The 22335-nt window shown below is 43.7% G+C and overlaps 2 protein-coding genes across 2 annotated transcripts in view; one reads left to right on the forward strand and one right to left on the reverse strand.

Annotated features, from left to right (window-relative positions):
• lgr4 (leucine-rich repeat containing G protein-coupled receptor 4) overlaps window positions 1-15301 on the forward strand; it is a 29618-nt gene extending 14317 nt beyond the window's left edge. Inside the window, exons 5-18 of the mRNA XM_083697392.1 lie at window positions 4252-4467; window positions 5486-5557; window positions 6252-6320; window positions 7307-7378; window positions 8589-8660; window positions 9040-9108; window positions 9668-9739; window positions 9896-9961; window positions 10183-10254; window positions 10496-10567; window positions 10841-10966; window positions 11132-11226; window positions 11782-11835; window positions 11973-15301. Coding sequence (XP_083553518.1) covers window positions 4252-4467; window positions 5486-5557; window positions 6252-6320; window positions 7307-7378; window positions 8589-8660; window positions 9040-9108; window positions 9668-9739; window positions 9896-9961; window positions 10183-10254; window positions 10496-10567; window positions 10841-10966; window positions 11132-11226; window positions 11782-11835; window positions 11973-13351 — 2506 coding nt within the window. The 3' untranslated portion in view covers window positions 13352-15301. The remainder of the gene's footprint in view (window positions 1-4251; window positions 4468-5485; window positions 5558-6251; window positions 6321-7306; window positions 7379-8588; window positions 8661-9039; window positions 9109-9667; window positions 9740-9895; window positions 9962-10182; window positions 10255-10495; window positions 10568-10840; window positions 10967-11131; window positions 11227-11781; window positions 11836-11972) is intronic.
• Window positions 15302-16650: 1349 nt separating this feature from the next.
• Window positions 16651-22335, reverse strand: part of mybpc3 (myosin binding protein C3) — a gene marked incomplete at both ends in the record, with an annotated part of 35291 nt that continues 29606 nt past the window's right edge. The window contains 6 exons of the mRNA XM_083665170.1: window positions 16651-16782; window positions 18402-18538; window positions 19308-19322; window positions 19952-20138; window positions 20424-20560; window positions 20821-20980. Coding sequence (XP_083521296.1) covers window positions 16651-16782; window positions 18402-18538; window positions 19308-19322; window positions 19952-20138; window positions 20424-20560; window positions 20821-20980 — 768 coding nt within the window. The remainder of the gene's footprint in view (window positions 16783-18401; window positions 18539-19307; window positions 19323-19951; window positions 20139-20423; window positions 20561-20820; window positions 20981-22335) is intronic.

The raw sequence follows: 22335 nt of genomic DNA on the forward strand, positions 1-22335 counted from the left end.
GTGTGAATTTTATCACGGCAACTCATGATGTGATTCAGTAGTGTGTATGGCCCCCGCGTGCCTGTACGCACTCCCGACCATGTCTGGGCATCAGTGAGCTCCTGGACAGTCTGTGGCGGTACTTGGTGGCGTCGGATGCACCGATACATAACGTCCCATAGGTGCTCAATTGGATTTAGGTCAGGGGAACGAGAGGGCCATTCAATGGTATCAATGCCTTCTTCATCCAGGAACTGCCTACACACTCTGGCCACATGAGGCCGGGCATTGTCCTGCACTAGGAGGAACCCAGGGCCCGCTGCACCAGCGTAAGGTCTGACAATGGGTCTGATTATCTCATCCCGGTACCTAACAGCAGTCAGGGTACCGTTGGCTATGACATGGAGGTCTGTGCGACCCTCCAAGGATATGCCTCCCCAGACCATCACTGACCCACCGCCAAACCGGTCATGCTGGATGATGTTACAGGCAGCATTACGTTCACCACAGCGTCTCCAGACTCTTTCACGCCTGTCACATGTGCTCAGTGTGAACCTGCTCTCATCTGTGAAGAGAACAGGACGCCAATGGCGGACCTGCCAATTCTGGTGTTCTCTCATGAATGCCAATCGAACTGCACAGTGCTGGGCAGTGAGCACAGGTCCCACTAGAGGACGTCGGGCCCTCATGCCACCCCCATGGAGTCTGTTTCTGACAGTTTGGTCAGACACATGCACACCAGTAGCTTGCTGGAGGTCATTTTGTAGGGCTCTGGCAGTGCTCCTCCTGTTCCTTCTCGCACAAAGGAGCAGATAAGGGTCCTGCTGTTGTGTTGATGCCCTTATACGACCCTGTCCAGCTCTCCTCATGTAACGGCCGGTCTCCTGGTATCTCCTCCATGCTCTTGAGACTGTGCTGGGAGACACAGCAAACCTTCTTGCGACCGCACGTATGGATGTGCCGTCCTGGAGGAGCTGGACTACCTGTGCAAACTGAATAGGCTGCAGGTACCGTCTCATGCTACCAGTAGTGACAAGGACACTAGCAGAACACAAAACTAGAGAAGAATCAGTCAGGAAGGATAAGGAGAGAGCAATTGTCTGTGGCCACCACATGCAAAACTATTAACTTTTTGGGGGTTGTCTTGCTTTTGCCTCTCCAGTGCACCTGTTGTCACTTTCATTTGCACCAAAGCAGGTGAAATTGATTCACAATCACTTGTGCTTCCTAAATGGACAGATTGATATCCCTGAAGTTTAACTGACTTGGTGTTACACTGTGACGATTAAGTGTTCCCTTTTTTGAGCAGTGTATATATACACTCACCAGCCACTTTATTAGATACACCTATTCAACTGCTCATTAAAGCAAATATCTAATCAGCCAATCACATGGCAGCAACTCAATGCATTTAGGCATGTAGACATGGTCAAGACGACCTGCTGAAGTTCAAACCGAGCATCAGAATGGGGAAGAAAGATGATTTAAGTGACTTTGAACGTGGCGTGGTTGTTGGCGCTAGACGGGCTGGTCTGAGTATTTCAGAAACTGCTGATCTACTGAGATTTTCACACACAACCATCTCTAGGGTTTACAGAGAATGGTCTGAAAAAGAGAAAATATCCAGTGAGTGGCAGTTCTGTGGGCGAAAACGCCCAACACGTTGAACCTTGAAGCAGATGGGCTACAGCAGCAGAAGACCACACAGGGTGCCACTCCTGTCAGCTAAGAACAGGCTACAATTCGCACAGGCTCACCAAAATTGGACAATAGAAGATTGGAAAAATGTTGCCTGGTCTGATGAGTCACGATTTCTGCTGCGACATTCAGATGGCAGGGTCAGAATTTGGCGTAAACAACATGAAAGCATGGATCCGTCCTCCACAGTCACCAGATCTCAATCCAATAGAGCACCTTTGGGATGTGGTGGAACGGGAGATTCGCATCATGGATGTGCAGCTGACAAATCTGCAGCAACTGCGTGATGCTATCATGTCAATATGGACCAAAATCTCTGAGGAATGTTTCCAGCACCTTGTTGAATCTATGCCACAAAGAATTAAGGCAGTTCTGAAGGCAAAAGGGGGTCCAACCTGATACTAACAAGGTGTACCTAATAAAGTGGCCGGTGAGTGTATATATATATATATAGGATATATATAAATGTATATATATATAAATGTATATATATATATATATATATATATATATATATATATATATATATATATATATATTAATTAATTAATTATTTTTTAAAATTATTACACAAGTTCTCTCCTGTTAATAAAAAATAAAAAATAAAAAAATAATAAAAATAATAATTATATATATATATATATATATATAATTATTATTTTTATTATTTTTTTATTTTTTTATTTTTTATTAACAGGAGAGAACTTGTACAGGGGGGAAGTGGGGGTGAAGAGGTCTCAAGGGTTGGGGTTAGGGTTAGTACAGGGAGGGTAGTGGGGGTGAAGATGTCTTAGGAAGGACTGTTAAGAAGGACTGTTAAGATTCCACCAGCGGGGTGCCAGGACAGTGAAAAGCTGTGACCAAGTGGCACGGCCGCTGCATCCACGTAGAGGCAGCGGTGCCAGGCGCACAGCCGAGGTGGAAGAGCGGAGTGATCGTACAGGGGTTTGATTCTATACAGTAACTTTAAAATGGATGTCAGGGTCATTCTGCTTATAGTCGCTGTTATAAAGAAAATATCCCTGCCTCTCAGTCCCTCTACTCTTACTTTGACTTTGAGTATCTCTCTGACTACTAAATGTGAGTCTGTGGGACTATGACACTGTGTGTGACTCCATATTTGTTTCCCGTAGCCTCTCTGACTCTCCAACTGACTGTTGACTGTGAATAGTATCGAAATGGATCCAGCTGGAACCCTGGTCTGCAGGGATGTGCTGAAAAATCCAGCTCTCTGCCATTATCACCTCTCCAGATTCTTCACCTCCTTACTCCCTTGTTTTTCCTCTCTTATTTTTTCCTGTTTTTCGCTCTCTTTTTTTGCAGATGTCTTTTCTCTGCTAGGGTTAAGATCCGTAGCTGAAGTAATATGTTTTGGCAGAGCTGAGCCGGGTTTGTATAATGCCTCTGAGGGTTAGATGCCAATCAACGTGCCTTTTAGCTTCCAGTGCAAGCTTTTAGGGAATTTAGAGGGAGAGTATGGAGAGAAAGAGAGGTGGAGATGGAGAGAGAGAGAGAGGACGAGAGAGAGAAAGACAGTTAATAGGAGAGCGAAACTGAGAGAGGGAGTTTGTGAGGGGAAAAACAGAAATACAAAGGAGTAGACCTTTTGTTGAGGGGAGTGAGAATGTAGTGGCACCAGGTTTGATGAATGGGAAACAATGTGGAGTTGGCATCCGAGAAATGCAAAACTGGAACGTTACTGTAGAAACAATGATTACATACCTAAGCTATATAAAAGTCCCAGTCAAAATACTAAGATGCAAATGCAGAAGGTAAACTATATACACAATGTATAATGAAATGCCAATTTGTGTACTGTAGTTACCGGTATTAAAGCAGAATTTTACCCTGTAATCCAGTGGATTTGTTGTTTTCATTATTCAATAGTAGACACTTTCACAAGAAATTGCATTTTAAAACGAACTCTGACTCAAGATATCTTTGAATGCCCTCATCAGTCCTGATGTTCCAAATTGCCCATTTGATTAAATTCCTACAACTTCCAAGTTTCCCCTCTCCCTCCAACGCAAGGTCCTTCTGTTGAACAGCATTAGAGCTAGCGTGTGCTGCTCTCTGGGAATCACTGGCATAGCAGAGCAGGGTCGAAGTGCAAAAACTCGTGTGACATATTTTTATGCAGTATGAGACTTCTTTAGGAAGTAAACATAGACCTCGCATTTTGATAGCTATGATGCAGCTGCATGTGAAATGGTGATAGTTCAAGATGGTATGCATTATGGATTGACCAGAAATACACATGAAAATGGAATTCGGGTAAACTTCCTCTTTAAATACATTTTACTGTGTATGAAATGGCTCACTTTACAGTTTATAAGAGCAGGAAATTGGAAATTATGTAGCTGTTGAATATGGAAGACAATAGTATAATGTCATAGGCTATGTTTACACAGTTGCCCACCAAATCAATGCAAATTGTTTACAGTATATGCAAAACTTCCCAATACTGCTTTATTATTACATCTTGTACCCCCAGGCTAAAAAGTCAAACTCTGCCTACATTTCTTATAGTAAGAGTAGAGTTGGTTACATCTGCATCTCTGCCCTCCTCTGCAGACGTCTGGATGCCAATCATATCACTATGGTGCCAGAGGACAGCTTTGAGGGCCTGCAGCAGCTCCGCCACCTCTGGCTGGACGACAACAGTCTGACCGAGGTGCCCGTTGGTCCCCTGCGTCACCAAGCCAACCTGCAGGCTCTCACCCTGGCACTCAATCGCATCACCCACATCCCCAACAATGCCTTCGCCAACCTCACCAGCCTGGTGGTGCTGTGAGTAATACCTGCTGCCTAGCTATTTTGGGGGGTTTTCACAGTTTTTGTTTTATTTTCTGTCTGGGTACTGTAGCACTGTTACCTTCATGACTGCTCTGTTTTTCTCATACTGGTGTTTGGGAGAGTTGTACTCATTCATAGTACAGTATATACTGTATAGATACACATTTAGCAGTGATATGAGCCCTGAAATACAAACTACTCCAGAGTACCATTCCAACCTTAGTCATGTGCCTCTCCACCTCTACTCCAATCCATATGAATTGTCAGTTAAATAGATCATACTTCATGAGTCTGAAGCCATCAGTTACCATGGAATGACACACACGAACACACACACACACACACACACACACACACACACACACACACACACACACACACACACACACACACACACACACACACAAAGACAAATGGTAATTTGTCCCTACCCATTTTGAGGTAGAATAGGATGGATCTGTGTCCCCAGTGGCCAGGGAGGATAAACAGAAAGACAGGTCCTTGTATCCATCAGATGTGGACAGACAGACCCAGCAGTGCACTCTCTCACGCACTGACACCTGATTTCCCGATCAGCCAGCAAGGTCTCTGGTGATAGCTGCACAGGACATTACCTCTACCTTGTGAAGAGATTGGATGGGTTTTTACTGTCGGCCGGGGAGTGAGGGAGATGTGGAAGTGCTGAGTTGTTCATCCACAGAGGATAGGATGCCATTTGGCTTATAGAACGTTTGTTTTATGTGTGTTGTGTGTCACTCAGAGTGTATTTTCCTCTGCTTGGAAATGGCTTTTTTTTTTTTACAAGCTCTGGTAGAGCCCTCTGTAACCCCAGTGCTTACATACTACCATAGAATATGCTATATGTCTTATACCAAAGCTGTTCCCCTTTATTGGACAAAGCTAATAAAGTTTTTTTTTGTGCTGATCTTAAATAGTGAAGTCAAACCTGACCTTCTGCCTAAACACTCTAATGCTTTAACAGCTAAATATATTCTTCTTCTTTATCTTCCAGGCATCTGCATAATAACAGAATTAAGGAGATTGGTGAGAACTGCTTCACAGGACTAGAGAACCTAGAGACGCTGTAAGTACAGAATCAATATTCGAACATGCTCTCTGTTGCGTGTGTGTGTGTGTGTGTGTGTGTGTGTGTGTGTGTGTGTGTATGCATGCATGTGTGTGTTTGTGTGCGCGTGTGTCTGTATGAGCTACCCACCCACCTCCATTACTCCCCTCCTCCCCCACCTCCCTGAGCGGAACGTCAGTGTGTCCACTTCCTCCTGTAATTGCTCCAGGATAAATAGAGCGGAGTCCGCGATGGCTATCTGCATTACCCTCCCATTGTTCGCTTCCTCCTGCGTCGCCAGCCACCACGGTGACAAAACATCTTTAGAGCCTCTCTGACCTATGGTTTAAGAGCTACCACATAAACCTTTCATATCTTTGACTGTCTCAAATAAAAGATATTGCAGCACCAAACTTCAATGTTGATGTTTGTATTGAATAGGGCGCTGTATGGAGAGTGTATATCCTGACCTGCTGTAGGGGTATACAAGTCCAGTCTGCCTGCTACACTGACACATCTTAATTTCTGCTTCAAATTACTGTCAAAAGCCGGACCAGCCATAAAATCTTACAAACTGATGTTAAAACTGATTCTGTTCACACAGCACTGCTAGAGAATGGTTTCTGTATGATGAAGAGTGGCCCAGTGTGCTGTAATGATTATGCAACCGAGAGCTGAGGGCACTGACTCCCTGCTCCTTTTGTTCCCTCAGGGATCTAAACTTCAACAACCTGATGGTCTTCCCAGAAGCAATCCAGGCACTGCCCAAACTGAAGGAGCTGTGAGTACTGTCCCCTAACACACACACATACACACACAAACACAAACGTAGACTGATAAACTGATTGATTTTGTTGTTGACATTTTTTTTTTTTTTTCATATTTATATGAATATAACATTTTATGGGGAGCCTCTGTTGTGTATATCAGGCTCCCACAGTCAATTTATGTGTGAAAAGAGGAGACAGTCAGTCCATTTTCCAGTGTAACTGTGGTTGCAGAGTGTGTTTTGGTAGAAATGTGAGTGGTTTGTCTTTCTGTGTGGAACTGGGGGGGTTGAGAGATGAATGAGTCGTCTAGAGGGTGCCCCTAAGAACACAGGCCACTCTGTCTGTTTATACTTGGCTTTCTTTTGTTGTTCCCTTCTCCTGTCTGTCAGCATTGCGGTAGGAAGAGAGCCATGTTCATTTATGATACCCTGTTCCTATGACGTTTTCATACATGAAAGACGGATGAACTATTCTGAGGGGCACACAGATTGATGTACATGCCCTTGGTTTTCAAGATATCACTGTGAATGTTTCAGTTTAACAATAGTGACATGGATCTGTTGTGTAGTTAAACTACTACAACTGCATATCAAGCTCAAAATCTCATTTGCAGATGTTTCTGTGATTATATTTTGACCCATGGCAGTCTTTTTTAACTAGGTTCATGGGAATAAAACCTTCAATCAAACAATTCATTGATTCACCAGATAGAAAGATGCCATCTAATGGTGGGAATTGGTACAAACTACAGTATCAACTACAGTATCTCATCTAGACTAGGGCAGTGTTTTTCAACTCCAGTTTTAACACATCTAACACATAATACAAGGATTTTATAGTATCAGGTGTGGTAGGATCATAATCAAATGTTAGTGCGAGAACTGGGAAGAACATTGATCTAGAGGACTATATCCTGTAGCAGAACATGCATACAAAACTGCATTTTGTTTCAACACCATGATTAGATTCATTGTCTCACACTGTCTTCTCTCTCCAGTGGATTCCACAGCAATGATATAGCAGCCATACCTGAGGGAGCCTTCCACAGGAACCCTTTGCTCCGTACCATGTAAGGACAAACCAGCCCTACTGTCAACAAATGCAATCATACACACACACAGACACACACAGACACACACACACATGCACACACACAGACGCACAGACGCATGCACACACGCACAGACGCATGCACGCACACACACACGCACACACACACATACACACGCACATACACACACACACACGCACACACACACACACACACACACACACACACACACACACACACACACACACACACACACACACACACACACACACACACACACACACACCAGGCCCGGAGCCAGGGGAAAGTAAATAAGGGGGCACATGACATTTCTAAGGGGGCACAACTATTTGAGCAAAACAACAAAAAAGAAAAACTATTTGAGCTTGGCCATAACACAGGATGGATAATTAATGACATACAATGTGTTTGCAGTCATAGCATAGTCACAGCTGTCTTGCCAGTGGAGAGCGGGCTACTGTGTCACTTTACAAAACATTTCAACAACTTTGCAAATAAATGATTCAAACTATTATACTCAAACATAGCCTATACAAAAATATATAGTTTATAGTAAGGGTTCGGGTTAGTTAGCTGGCTAGTTTTTTTTCGATAGGTAGGTTTATTGACTTAAATTATGTTGCTGACTTTATTGACAAACTGACAATATCTTCAGCCCAGGCACATGGCTTTCATTCAGTCAATGGCTGGCTCACATTCATATCAGACTGATTGACCAGAGTCCAGCCAAAGCCAATCAAATTAGAGTTGTTTTTGGAGGCAGGAGGAGCAAAGAGGGGATCTTGAGACAGTTAACCCTTTATGGAGTGGATAAAATGACTTGACAAAAGCCCTCTCGTGGCGCCGGGCACACACACACACACACACACACACACACAGAAACAGACACACAGAAACAGACACACACACACACACCCAAACAAACACACACACACACCCACACACACACACACACACACACACACACACAGACACAGACACACACACACACACACACACACACACACACACACACACACACACACACACACACACACACACACACACACACACACACACACACACTGGAATGCCAGCAGCCAGTTGCTAATTTAATGGGTGACTATGGGCCCTAGAGGATTGACCAGAAGATGGTGCCATTCTCGCATAGTAAATGAGTTGGGAATAAGTCTGAGAGTGTCCTCTTGTCTTGTCTTGTCTTTTCTAGCCACCTGTATGACAACCCTCTGTCCTTCGTGGGGGTCTCAGCCTTCCAGAATCTGTCTGACCTGCACTCCCTGTAAGTCCTAGTCCTGATCCACTATAGACCAGGTCCTGTATTATGAACACCAAGGCATTGAGTTCTGAATAGATTGATTTAACACATTATTGCCACATAATTGCACTTCATCATGCATACTTCCTGTTATTGTCAGTCGCATTACGCATGCATATCAATTATGAGGGGAAATGTACTCATACTGGTAGTTTCTATCCCTGATCTATGAGTTAGGAGTGGAGAGTGATTCAGACACAAGTTACTATCTCTGTGTAATGTCACACTGTGTAGCAAACCTCCATCTCAATTCTGGATACTTTTGCTGTCATGTTTAGTGTTATGAGAGTAAATTTATCATAATGAATGTTTTAGTCTAATGTTTGGGAGATATCTGTTTCAGGATGCTACGTGGTGCTAGTATGATGCAGGAGTTTCCTTGCCTCACTGGGACCAACAACCTTGAGAGTCTGTGAGTGCACAATGCTAATACTTGTACTAATACAAATGACTAATACAGAAGACTCAAAACATCAACATACCGCATATCTCTTACTATGTTATAATGGATGTGTTTTACATAATAAAAAAAATAAGTTGATAAAATGTTATCCTATTAGTTGATCGACTAGTCACCTTACAATTTAGATGGTCAGAGATTTTCAAAAAATGTCAAGAAACCCAAAGTGGTGCCTAAACAATGAGTGGGAGAATAATATGGTACTTTACAAGTTAACAATGAAATTATGGCCTCCAAATCAAAGGTGCAAATTGCCATTCCCATTCCTACTGATTAACACAAAAGGGTGCTAATTGAATGAACTGAGCTTCCTTGGTATAGCACTCTTGTTTACTTGGCTACATGTCACCTACTCTAGCTTCTTGTCCTTGGTTTGGTATATAGAAATCCGTTTTGAACTAAAGGATTAGTTGATTAATGTGTTTGATTCATCCATACATCTGTACAGCCCTAGTTCATAGACGTGCCTTGATGTGTGTCACTGATAATGGACTAAGACTTCCATTTCCAGCACTCTGACAGGCACTAAGATTTCTGCCATACCGGTTGAGCTGTGTGAAGATCTGAAGCTGCTGAGGACCCTGTAAGTGACCACAGCCACTCCTCAGTCAGGACTCATGATAACATATCTCAGGCCTGAATCAATCACCACAGTCCACACAGACCCAATAGATTCAAACCCAGCTAGTCACATACCAGATGACATTACTGAGCAAGTGTCCTCCTTTTGCCTCATCAGTGACCTGTCCTACAATGAGATTGAGGAGCTGCCGTCTTTCCAAGGCTGTCTCAAGCTGCAGGAAATGTGAGTGTTGTATACATTGAAAATAGGAGAAAGGACCATCAAACCATCTATTCAACCATCTACTGTATGTACGCACTTATGTAGCCACACACACACACACACACACACACACACACACACACACACACACACTCTCAATGCACTCAGTAGTTTATGATCCGCCTGTTTTCCCACCTTCTGAAAAAAAAAGTGTCTTATTGTGTCTTTTTTGTGAACTATAGAAGCCTCCAGCACAACCTTGTACAGCGAATCGACAGGAATACCTTCCAGGGTCTGTCTGCTCTGCGCTTGCTGTGAGTCACACACACACACACACACACACACACACACACACACACACACACACACACACACACATACTTGCAGTCTACAGTGTCTAGCTGTGAGGCTTGATGGTGCAACACCTAAGATCTCATCAAAAATTAATTCAATGCTGCCAACACAGCACATGCCAGTGGCTACTTAGAAAAGAACAGTAGCTTATTTTCTGCCCTGATTTTGAGCACACCATTATATCTTCTTTCTTTCCCACAGAGACTTGAGTAGAAATGAAATGAAAACCATACACAGAGATGCTTTCCTCTCCCTGACAGCACTAACCAACCTGTGAGTATGACACTGTATAGTCATGTAGGTTGTATGACAAGCTATTGCAAGTGTAACAGATACACTACTAGTATAGTAGTGTAATACTGTGTACATAATGCACAATACGTCTCAGTTTAACATGACAAACAACATTGTTTTACTTACTGTATTGTACACATGTTCCTTTTTGTTATTTGAGGTTAAACACACCTGCGTATAATGTACTTTTTTCAGTGTGTCAGATATGTACCTATACAGTACAATATACACTAATCATGTTGTTTATTTTAGAGACCTGAGTCTAAATTCTCTGACCACCCTTCCAACAAACGGACTTGGTGCCGTGAACCAACTGAAACTTACAGGAAACCTGGAGATGAAAAGTGTTCTTACTGCAAAAAGCCTCCCCAAACTTAGGTGAGGATCCAAGTCACTGATCCAAACTATCTCACTCTATACCAATCTAGATCGATGTATTCACATCTAGTTGGTTCAAGCCCAATTCATTTCATTAAAGTTAGGTTACGGTCAATGATGCCTAGTTCTCTAAGTGACATTGGTTTATTTTCTTATGCTCTACAGGTCCATATCAGTCCCTTATGCTTACCAGTGCTGTGCATTTGTGGGATGTGATACTTCAGTGGCTGCCACTGATGAGGAGGATGACAAGGTTACAGGTGAGAAAATGAAGAGAAGAGAATGGGAATTAGGAGAGAGGGAGGTATGGTTGGGGAGGTTGAGGGAGGAGGGGAGAAAGGGACGAGGGAAAAGAGGAAGTAGGGCGGGAGGGTCACATTAGTGTGAATTTAAAGAAGAAGAAAATAAACAAGGGATCTTAAAGTACTTTTTCAAGCAAGAAAAAATAATTCAAACATATTTTTGCATAAAGCTAATATGTGGGGAAAATGAGACACTGCTTTTAAAAATAATGTTTGTCATTATCAGGCCCCATTTTTGGTGGGGTTGCTTGTTTTTTCTGGTTATTTCAGTTTGCTCAAAATGCCTTGTTGGGCAAAGTACCCATGTTTCTTTGTTGTGTCTGTGTCACTACTCAAAATAAATTATAAAACCAAAACAAACAAAAAAAAATTACCATCACCATGAAAATTACCATCACCATCATATGACAACCATTTTGACCAGTTTTAAATTATGCTAGGTTTACTACAATGGAGGGATGAAAAGAAGAGAAATCAAGTTGAATTTGTCAGCTAATTGCCTTTGTGTTGTAGGTGGAGAAGAAGTGGAGAGAATTTCCTTTGTGATGCACTGCTCTCCCTCGCCTGGTAAATGACACTCAGTGTTGTCTGTTAATTCAACAGCATTGTATTGTGTACTGTAGGCTACTTAGCATTGAATTGTGTACTGCAGGCTCGCTGCATCCCACCTCCTGCTAACACAAGGCCCTGTCTCACCTCTCCAGGAGCCTTCAAGCCGTGTGAGCACCTCCTGGGCAGCTGGATGATCCGTTTGACCGTCTGGTTCATCTGCTTGGTGGCTCTGGTCTTCAACACCCTGGTACTGGCTGCCACCTTCACCCGCCGTGGCACCTCGGCACCCGCCCTCTCCCCTGCCCGACTGCTGGTGGGCCTCCTGGCGCTGACCAACCTGCTAACCGGAGTCTACGTGGGGGTCCTTACCATGCTGGATGCCGCCACCTGGGGCTCCTTCGCTGAGTTCGGGGTGTGGTGGGAGACAGGTGTGGGCTGCCGGGCCACGGGCGCCCTGGCGGTCTTTTCCTCAGAGTGGGCGGTCCTGCTGTTGCCCTTGGCGGCTGTGGAGCGCAGCGTGGCTGTGCGGGCGCTCCTGGGAAAGGCAGTGGTGGTGTCACCCAGAAGGAGTGGCGAGAGGCTGGGCGTATACCGGCGCTTCGCCCTGGCGGCGGGTCTACTGGGGCTCATGGCGGCAGCGACGGCCTGCCTGCCCCTCTTCAGAACCAGTGACCCCTCAGCCTCGCCACTATGCCTGCCCTTCTCGGGAGGCGAGGGCCCAGCTCTGGGAGTCACAGTGGCGTTGGTGCTGCTCAATGCGCTGGCGTACCTGTTCACTGCTGCCGTGTATACCCAGCTGTACTGCCATCTTGGCAGAGTGGAGCTGGCAGACCCCGAGCAGGCAGGAGCCGTGCGACACGTGGCGTGGCTCATCTTCACCAACTGCATCTTTTTCTGCCCCGTGGCAGCCTTCTCCTTCGCCCCCCTGCTGGCAGGCTCTGGGACTGCGGGTGGCCCTGAAATGGCCAAGTCTGTCACACTCATCTTCTTCCCCCTGCCGGCCTGCCTCAACCCTGTGCTCTACGTCTTCTTCAGTCCGGCCTTCAGGGAGGACTGGCTGCGTCTGCGTGTGTGGGGGCGGGGGGCTGTGGCCCGGGGGGTGAAGGCAGGGGCAGGCCCAGGGGCTGGGTGTTCCGGGGCTGTGGATGGGGACTCCTCCACACAGCTAGCCTACGACTGTGGGGTGTACTCTCAGCTCTGCGGGGACGCAGGCGTGTGTGAGCACTGTGAGGGGGCACTTCATGCCAGGACCTCTTCCTCCTCCTCCTCCTCTTCCTCAGTCTGCAGACACTTAGTGAAATCCCACAGCTGCCCCACACTCTCGGCTGGTGCTGCGGTGTGCCAGCGTATGGAGGGGTACTGGGCAGACAGTGGCACGCCCTCTGCCCAGTCGGAGTACGCTGATGAGGGAGACTCGTTTGTGTCGGACAGCTCAGATCAGGTGCAGGCCTGTGGACGAGCCTGCTTCTGTCAGAGCAGAGGACTGCCGCTAGTCCACTACTCATACAACATACCTCGCATCAAAGACTGAGGACCCTCTCCTGCTAGCTGTGTGTGTGTGTGTGTGCCGAGTGTGTGTATGTGCGTGCATGCCTGTGTGTGTGTCTGTGTTCAGACACTATAAGAAATACAAACTGTTTGTGATACACAATGAAACACGTGCGGGCTCCCCTGCACACAAATCATTCAGGAAGCACTTCTATTAATCACTGTGTGAGACTCAAAGTTCTCTCAAAAAAAGGGAATCTGGCATTGAAACAGACTTCTTTGAGCCAGGACACTTCTGGCCAACCCTCATTTTGCCCTTCAGGAATTTTGAACAGATCAGATCCCTCTTTGTGATAACATGAACTGGCTGTCGAAGGTGCAACAAAAGAGGGAAATCTTGCCACCGGTGCCTGCTCCTTGGTTTAGACTAGCGGACTTGTTATCAAGATGTCACATGCCTCATTCATCTGTCACCTCTCTTGCGAAGGCAAGGATTTGTGTGCCATTTCTTTGTAGGGTTCTACCTGTAGCTTTAAGCAGTTTTTTTATCGTTTAACATGTTGTCATTCCCTGATCGGTTGATTTTAAAGCCTTGCCATAATCATTAATAATGTTCTATGTACGTACATGTAGCAAATGTATAATCATCCTCAATCTAGTGTATTTGTGTGTGAATGTAGAAGTGGTCTTAAATTAAAGGGGGGTAATGATGTGTTAAATGTAGTTCATAAGAGATAAACGACTTCAAACTCCAATGTGACCCAACTGAATCTAAAAGTCTGAATCTGCACGTGTGTCACCATTAAAATGAGAGTGAACTATCCCGGACCCTCGCTAACTATAAAGTGATAGAGGCTAGAATGTGTTGTGGAGATAGAGGAGATCACTGTTAAACTGTCCAGTGGTTGTGGATAGGGTTTTTATATTGTGGTCTTGTCTCTTGGACTGAGAACCGTTTTGTTGAACTGTGCTCTCCCTCACAGATCTTTAAAATTGATTGAAGATGGTCTGGGTCAGGTTTTTATCAGGTGAATTAATGTAGCTACCAAGTGCGAGCATGCACATGGTAAGACCATGCGCCTCTTGTGGTGGAAGTCAGTGCCACACAAAGACCATTATGTCTTGAGTTGTCTTCTGAGACAGATTGTATTGTAGTGAAAGTTCACTGTTAGTTTTTTTTCCCCACCAGTCTTAAGTCTTAAAGACACAATACGTGCTTTCTATCCCGTAGTCGTTAGCAAGAGGCACTCAGTGTGTGAATTTTTGAAAACTCATTGGTGTACCCAAATTGTAATGTACATGATCATATGACAACGTACAATATACATAATATTTCAGTATGAGAAAGAGGACTGGGTGTGACTGGGGGGAATATCTGTGTGATGGATGTGTATGAGCATGACTGTGCATATGGGGTGGGCACACCCTTGGAGCCTGTACCCACATGTGTACTTCATGTTAGCGCTCAGGAATTCAGGCAATGTAGTGAAACCTTGACTCCCCTCAACAATCTGTTAACGCGTCCTTAGTTTGCATAATATTGGCTTTTGAAATTATTTCACATAGATTAGCTCTTTGTGTGGTATTGACTTGTGAACAGTTCGACAGGGTGTATATTCTAACACCAACCAAATGTCCAGAGTTTATTGGAGATGTTTGAAGCTCATATTATCTGGTGCAAATTCCAAATCTGTGTGTATTTCTTGTCTTATGCATTTGTAAATTATTTTTATAGAAGAGAAATAATCAAGAATGGGATGCATCGTCTAACCATGGAAGCTACCTCTTCAATTGTAGTGGCTACCAGCAGTGCTTTGTGAGAAAGTGTTTTCTTCATGTTGTTGTTCCTGTTTGAACCTTAGGATTTGTTTGTACATACATCTGGTTGTACATTGTCACTGAATTTAAGTCACGCTTTTAGTTAAATGCCAATTGTGGGAGGAATTGATGTACTGTATACTGTGATTTTTTGTAAACCAAACTATATAAATCAAGTTGCTTTAAAATTAAAATGCAATTAATTAAATGAAGACACACACACACACACACACACACACACACACACACACACACACACACACACACACACACACACACACACACCAGTGGCGTTTCCTGGGATTTCAGGAGGCAGATATTGGGTTTCGGGGGACCATGCTCTCTTGCTAACTGATCTTTGCCACTTGACTCAAAACAAGATTCAACCTGTGCGCATCAACACAGCACTCAGAGCAACCAGTCTCACTTTCCCTAGCAGCCAGTTCAAAGCTGATGCGGTCAGCCCCCCTCATGTTTGTGCGACTAGTTACTGTAACTACAAACTGTGCTATCTCAGCTGTCACCAGATACACACATTGGGCACCTCTCCTGACATTCTAAAAGCTAATAAATCTCTTGTGGATGCCCCCTACTCCTCCACATATCGAACTGTCGTTGACAGCTGGGCTTACTACTTTCATCTAGTTAAAGTAGGAGGGACTATCTATTATTGACAGAGTAATTGTTCAATCACAGGGAAGTAAAGGCACTGCCTCTTATCACGTGACTTTTTTATGAATTTGGTCATTGCCCCTTCATAATTGTGCATCGCTGTATCTCCTTTCTGGAGGCAGGAGCTCCAGAATAAAGAGATCCAGTAAGTTTTCATTCAGCTGTTGAGCTACGAAAATATTATTTTACATGAAAGCCTATGCAAAGCTTGAAAGTGTGATTACAGTCCTTAACGCCTGATGTGACTATAACTTTGCCAAAAATGAATTTGTTAAAAATATTCAGACATCTCTGGACAACGTACACGGTGAAATACAACAGTCAGCCACCAGAGGGTGCTAAATGTGTTAATTGGGATCTATTGTCTAAGACAGTACATTATTTTGGTGAATTGATCATGTACAGACATTTTACCAGGTGTTCAAAGACATTATTGCCTTATGCAACATCAGGCCTTAAAGGGTCAATCCACATCTTGAGGAGGCATTGGCTCCCTTGCCTCTTCATACAACACACCCCTGACACACACACACACACACACACACACACACACACACACACACACACACACACACACACACACACATCTCACTGTTATATGCACTCCTGCATTCCCTATTCGCTGAAACCCTATTCAATCACACCTGGAACAGACCGGGAGTGCTTTGCATGGCTGACTCTGCCCAGCCCAGCCTATAAAGGCTACTGCCTTGCACACCCATTTCATTCTGTGAACCACCTCTTCACAAGCACGTAAAAGAGAGGCAACCTGGTGAGATGTCTCCTTCAGAGAACCAGGGTTACATACTGAAACACAATGTTCTCTTTCAGTTGGCTCATTTCGACATCTCATTATGGGACATTTGCACAACGCCATTTGCACAACGTCCCTATAGTCGTTTCACCCAGACCAACATGGCATGTGGAGGTGGCGGCCAGGTAGCCTTCAATGGTGGAAAAGGCCTTGCCCTGTTCTAGCAGGTCCTGTAAGAAGGGGGATGGAGCACAGAAAAGGCACCACAACACGTCTCTCACATCATCCCTCAAATACCCTCCACTTGAGATCTATAGACTCCATGGGCTATAAGGGTGGTGCTATTTTCAAGGTCTGACCAGTGTGGTGAATGCTAACGAGCCAGGCTAATAGCAATGGCAGTGGAGCAAGTTAACGTTTGTGTACCGTAGGCTAGCTAGCCAAGTAATGCTACAACCAAGTGTTAACTAGTGTGGAAAACATGAGGTAGCAAAACTAGACTCTTTCGTTCACTTAGTGTAGTAAAAGAGGGGAACACTTCGATGGTAATATAGACAAAGAAAGTTCACGTAGCAACAAAACTCACAAGGCACCCAAAGGGCACAAGAGAAAGTAGCTAGGCTAGTTACTAATTCAATCTCTTGTTGGCTAACCGAACTAGAGAGAACTTCACTCGGTAACTTCCCAGGGAAAGCTGTTAACTCTCTAGTGGAACAAATAAGCTAGGCAGCTTGGTTCTACACTGCAGACAGCCTTGCAAATAAGCAAGTGAAGAGTGTAAAGAAAGAAATGGGCGCGCAATGCAGTAGCTTTTATAGGCTGGACTGGGTGAGGTCAGCCATGGAAAGCACTCCCGGTCTGTTACAGGTGTGATTGAAAAGGGTTTCAGCAAATAGGGAACGCACGACTGCATATCCCATAGTGAGATGTTGAACCGAGTCGACTGGAAGAGAATCCCCCCAGGGCTATATATGTCCCCCAGCGTGATTACAGTCCTCTGAACTGGCTCCTCTGGCTCATGTGTGGAGAGTTTTGACTATGTTATTTGTGAAAAATAACCATGTGGATAGTGTAAGATGATTATGTAATCTGAGATGCACTGGGTATATGACACATGCTGTACAAACTACAACACTACCATCCCCTCTTACTGAGATGCATAGAATTCATTTCAATTTAGTCAATGGAAAAAATTCCTGAATAAAGAAATAATCAATTGGTAGTTTCAGTTCCTTGATTGCATTTTAATTTACTTATTGCATTTAGTGAATTGAAATTTGAATTGACCCAAACTCTGTAATGTTCTATGACTGCATCTGTACTGTGTTATCAATGTGCCAATAGGGAATATGAAGGTGCAAGTAGTAAACAACTACTAAAACAAGTATTAAACATCTGTTGATGATAGCATATGAGGGGTAATGTTAAATCTATACCTCAAAAATGACAATTATGTGGTTGTATTCAAGACAGTAGTGAATCCGCACTTGTCCATTCCTCCACTTCCAGTGAGCACATGTTAAATCTATACCTCAAAAATGACAATTATGTGGTTGTATTTTAAAAATGTAACATATGTGACGGTACACAAATGGATGAAGGTCAGCGGTTGGCAATCATCTTCTGCGACTATGAGCCTTACCTTTTACAGCATTTCAGGCGCAACATGGCTTGGCTGGACCAAATAATTCACCCCCCAGCCATACAGCCATGGGACATCCTGGTTATTCCAACCCTTCCCATAACTCCCTCTGCAGCACACATTAAACACATAGCTCTATCCACTTTAGCCTTAGCCAGGCTTTGTTACATTAATACCCAGCCCTTGACAGCATTTGTTCATTCCCACTGGCATTTGAGTGCCAGTGGCATGCTGTTTGCGTTGTTGGCATGCTGTGTTGCTGGTTGGCATGCTGTGTGCTTTGTTGACCTCATAGCGATCATGTGGCCAGCAGAGCAGCATGAAGCACAGGAGTCCTGCTCCACCTGTGCACGCATCAGAATAGAATGGAATAAATAACCTGATTTAATAGATACAGAATGTACAATGTATGATCAAATGGAGAATAATAGAGTATACAATATATAACTCAAAAGAATAGAAAATAATAGAATAAGGTATAACTCAATGGAAGAGAATCCAGCAAATGATTTATGTTTTATGAAATTGCACCCAATGACAACAAAGCTTTGCATTTATTTTCCATAAATTAAACAGAAATAGCCATTGCCACAAATACTCAACAAATTGTTAATACAGCACAGCATAGGGACCTCTCTCCTACAATGGACACAAGTGTCAATCAAACAACCCAAATTTCTGCTACTCCTAAAAAATGATTACATGAAATACATGAAGGTACAATAAATCAATAGGGATAAATGTCTTTGATGACCTATGTGAGATGATTTCACAACTAGGGGAAGGAAGATGTGCACACAATAGGGGATGAATCATTAACTAACTAATTCTCTCTTGACTCTTTTTCCTTGCCAGGGTCCCAGAGGAGTGTAAGCAAGGGAGGATAGGACATTCACCCTTTCGTCAACCAGGTCTTCTCACTTCTTGGTGTCTTCTTTAGTGATTTGAGCTGTAAGACAGGCAATCTGTAAGTCTTGAATAGTGGCAACTAGAAAACATGCTATAACTACACAGTGATTGATGTAGGCAGATACACACATCTCCATTATTTATTAAAAACATTTTATTTATAAAATGTTCCAGATTCCGGGTGGGGTTGGGTTGGGGTCTTACCTGTGGACACAGGTTCTGAGAAGGAAAGGGGAAAAGCGTGACAGGACCCAGCATGGGGTGGGTTACAGAGAGAAAGAGACACACTTCAGGACAGATGGATCATGGAGGGAGGATCCATTCAGAACCTTTGGAATGTACACTGGAATACATCTAAAGGTCTGTCAGGCAGTTAATATAAAGCCATATGATTGACATAATCTGTCTGTAAAAATTGACATGAAATCTGAAATGAATAGATTATGATCATTCTTCCATCTCAGATTTGCTGTCCGAAATACAGAATATTTCATATGGAAACACACAAAAACATATGTGTCATAAATATGAGCTGGGGAGCTTTCATATATGATGTTGACATTTTCAGGCATTCATATATGACTTCATATTTGATGGACACATATGCACCTGTTGTATTGAGACAGGACAAAAAAACATTGAGATGAAGGTGGCTGTACAACTTTTGTTGTTGTTGTTGTTGAAGTTGAAGTTTTTAATAACTACCATTACACAATTGTATACAGTAAATGTGCTCGTGATGCGTGGAATATGGATTGCGTTGCGTGGATTTGCAGGGCTGTGGAGGCTGTGGTGTGTTAGTGAGCTCACTGCAGTAGGACAAGGATAGCTGTGTGTGGGATACTTACGGCGGACCTCCAGTTTGCACTCCACAATGTCTTCCCCGCTGTTGTTGACTGCTTTGCACATGTACACTCCCCCGTCAAATGAACAGGGCTTACGGATCTCCAGGGTCAAAACACCCTGCTTAGTAAACATACGGTACTTGGCCTCGTTGGAGATGTCCATCTTGTTTTTGTACCAGGTCACTTTTGGCTAAGAAGGAGAGGTTAGAAATTAATTTAAACAGTATAATTATACAATTTATACAGTATATGCACTCAATGATGTGCATAGAATAGTACAACAAGTAAAGCAATAGTACAACCTTACCTCACATGATAATAGTGATAATGGTCATATTGATTTGATAGACAGACAGTGTTAAGATGATGATGTTGATGTTGATGTTGATGATTACAGTCACTTGATTATTCATAGTAAGTACCATACTCTTTTCCTCTATCCCTCTATCTTGGATGCAGAAGACCACATGCTCACCTTGGGGGTGCCTCTGACAGAGCAGCTGAGGGTTGCGTTGTAACCTGCTATGACCGAACGGCTCACCAGCGGGTGTGTGAACTTGGGAGCCTCTGAGAAGTCATGCTCCTTGTAGGTTGGAGACTTGTATTGGATACCTGATGAACAACCAGAGTTTGGGTTATGTTCAGTTAGTTCTATGTTGTTTAAACAGCTGGCAGTACTGTAAGTGGAAATATCTGTTTTTGAAAATCTGTGAATGCTAAAATTCCATACCAACAAATATGTGATCTGATCTGAATAGACAGTGATGACTTCCAATGACTAAATACATACTGTACACGATAACAATCAAACTTGCTCATAACTGTTATGTAGGAATGTGATTAACAGTGTACCGGCCGGGTATGGGAGCCACCTGTTTTTTGGATGTAGGCGCTGTCCTTTGAGTCGCAGGGGTCTTCGCTGAGACCCACCATGTTGATGGCGTACACACGGAAGATGTACTCATTCCCCATGATTAGGTCAGAAACCACGCAGTTAGTACGCCTGTACTGCTCATAGACAGTGTACCACTCCTGAAAATGAACCACATTTGGTCAACTTTTTTGTTTATGCAAACAGTGCTTGTGCTGATGAACCACTTTTGGTCCTGGGGAGGCTGGTGGAGGTCGGACAGCCTCATTGTAATGCATGGAATGGATTGAGAAATGGTATCAAGCATGGAATGGATTGAGAAATGGTATCAAATACATCAAATGCAATTCCGCCAATTTCTACCTCCACCAGCCTCCCCTATTTTGGTCAACATGTATACAAAGTGAAATCCAATTGTCAATGCTGTTCCAAATCTAATAAAAGTATGAATTGGTAAATACTTAGAAGTTATGCTATTTTGGTGCCACCAAAATATAACAAGTGCCAGTGCTTGCTGAGAAGATGAATCTACATGCCAGTACCTATGAATGTGTGCCAAGCAAAGGGGCACCAGGAACCCCAGCACTTTTATATTTAGGCATCTCTGATATCCAATTGAGATATTGTTATTTGTAACATGATCATCTTGTATCTACAAGCCTGTCATTGTGAGATGAAGGAAATTAATTGGTTAGTGTGAAACCTGAACAGGGAGCTTTTATTTAGCCACTAACCTTGCAGCGCATAAGTACAATGGATTTGCGTCACTTCGCAGACAAGCCTTATAGAGTAGGGGGCCAAGGCTAGCAGGCTAAGATTAGGGCATGCCAGCCCTGCTTTGCTCCAGGGTGGCTGGGGGTTGGAGTGGCAGAAGGTGGCAGTTGGAGCTCAAACAAACAGGCCCAGAATGCAGCTCTCTTTGCCCACAAAGGCTCTGTCCCAGGTATGGCTGACTGTGTCACAAGGGTGGCTAAAATATCCAGTGACCATGTGGCGTTCTTCCCCTAACATAGTGTACATACATTACTCAATTATGGGTATGTGTCGGGAGAGCTTAGCTGCCTTAGCTTGGCAGTGGCGTGGTTATTAGACCCAATGGTAACACTGAGATCCTGGCATAGTTCACTGTGAGCCGAGGCCAGGATACTAACAGCTATTATCAGGGAGCTCTCACTCTCTCAGAGGACTGACCTCTGGGTGCCAGTTGGAGATTAAATATTAGCCTCTTCGTGATTTAGATATGATCTACTGAATCTGCTAGCCGGGGCAGACATGGGACAAGAATATTCTCTTATGGTAGTTTTAATATGGGGTTGCATTTTATATTCTAATATACATGACTAGGGTAACTACATATTTATTTAAAAAAATCACACAATAATAATCTGTTTGTACTTCTTTGGGATTGATTAAAACAAGGACCACTAGGCAACACTTGGTAAGAGGTAGTTATGAAATGTTGAATTATTTGACCTACTGTACCAGACCGTAGCCATTGTTACCACATCATTTTTCA

The sequence above is a fragment of the Argentina silus genome (assembly GCF_951799395.1).
Source record: "Argentina silus genome assembly, chromosome: 2".
NCBI lineage: Eukaryota > Metazoa > Chordata > Actinopteri > Argentiniformes > Argentinidae > Argentina > Argentina silus.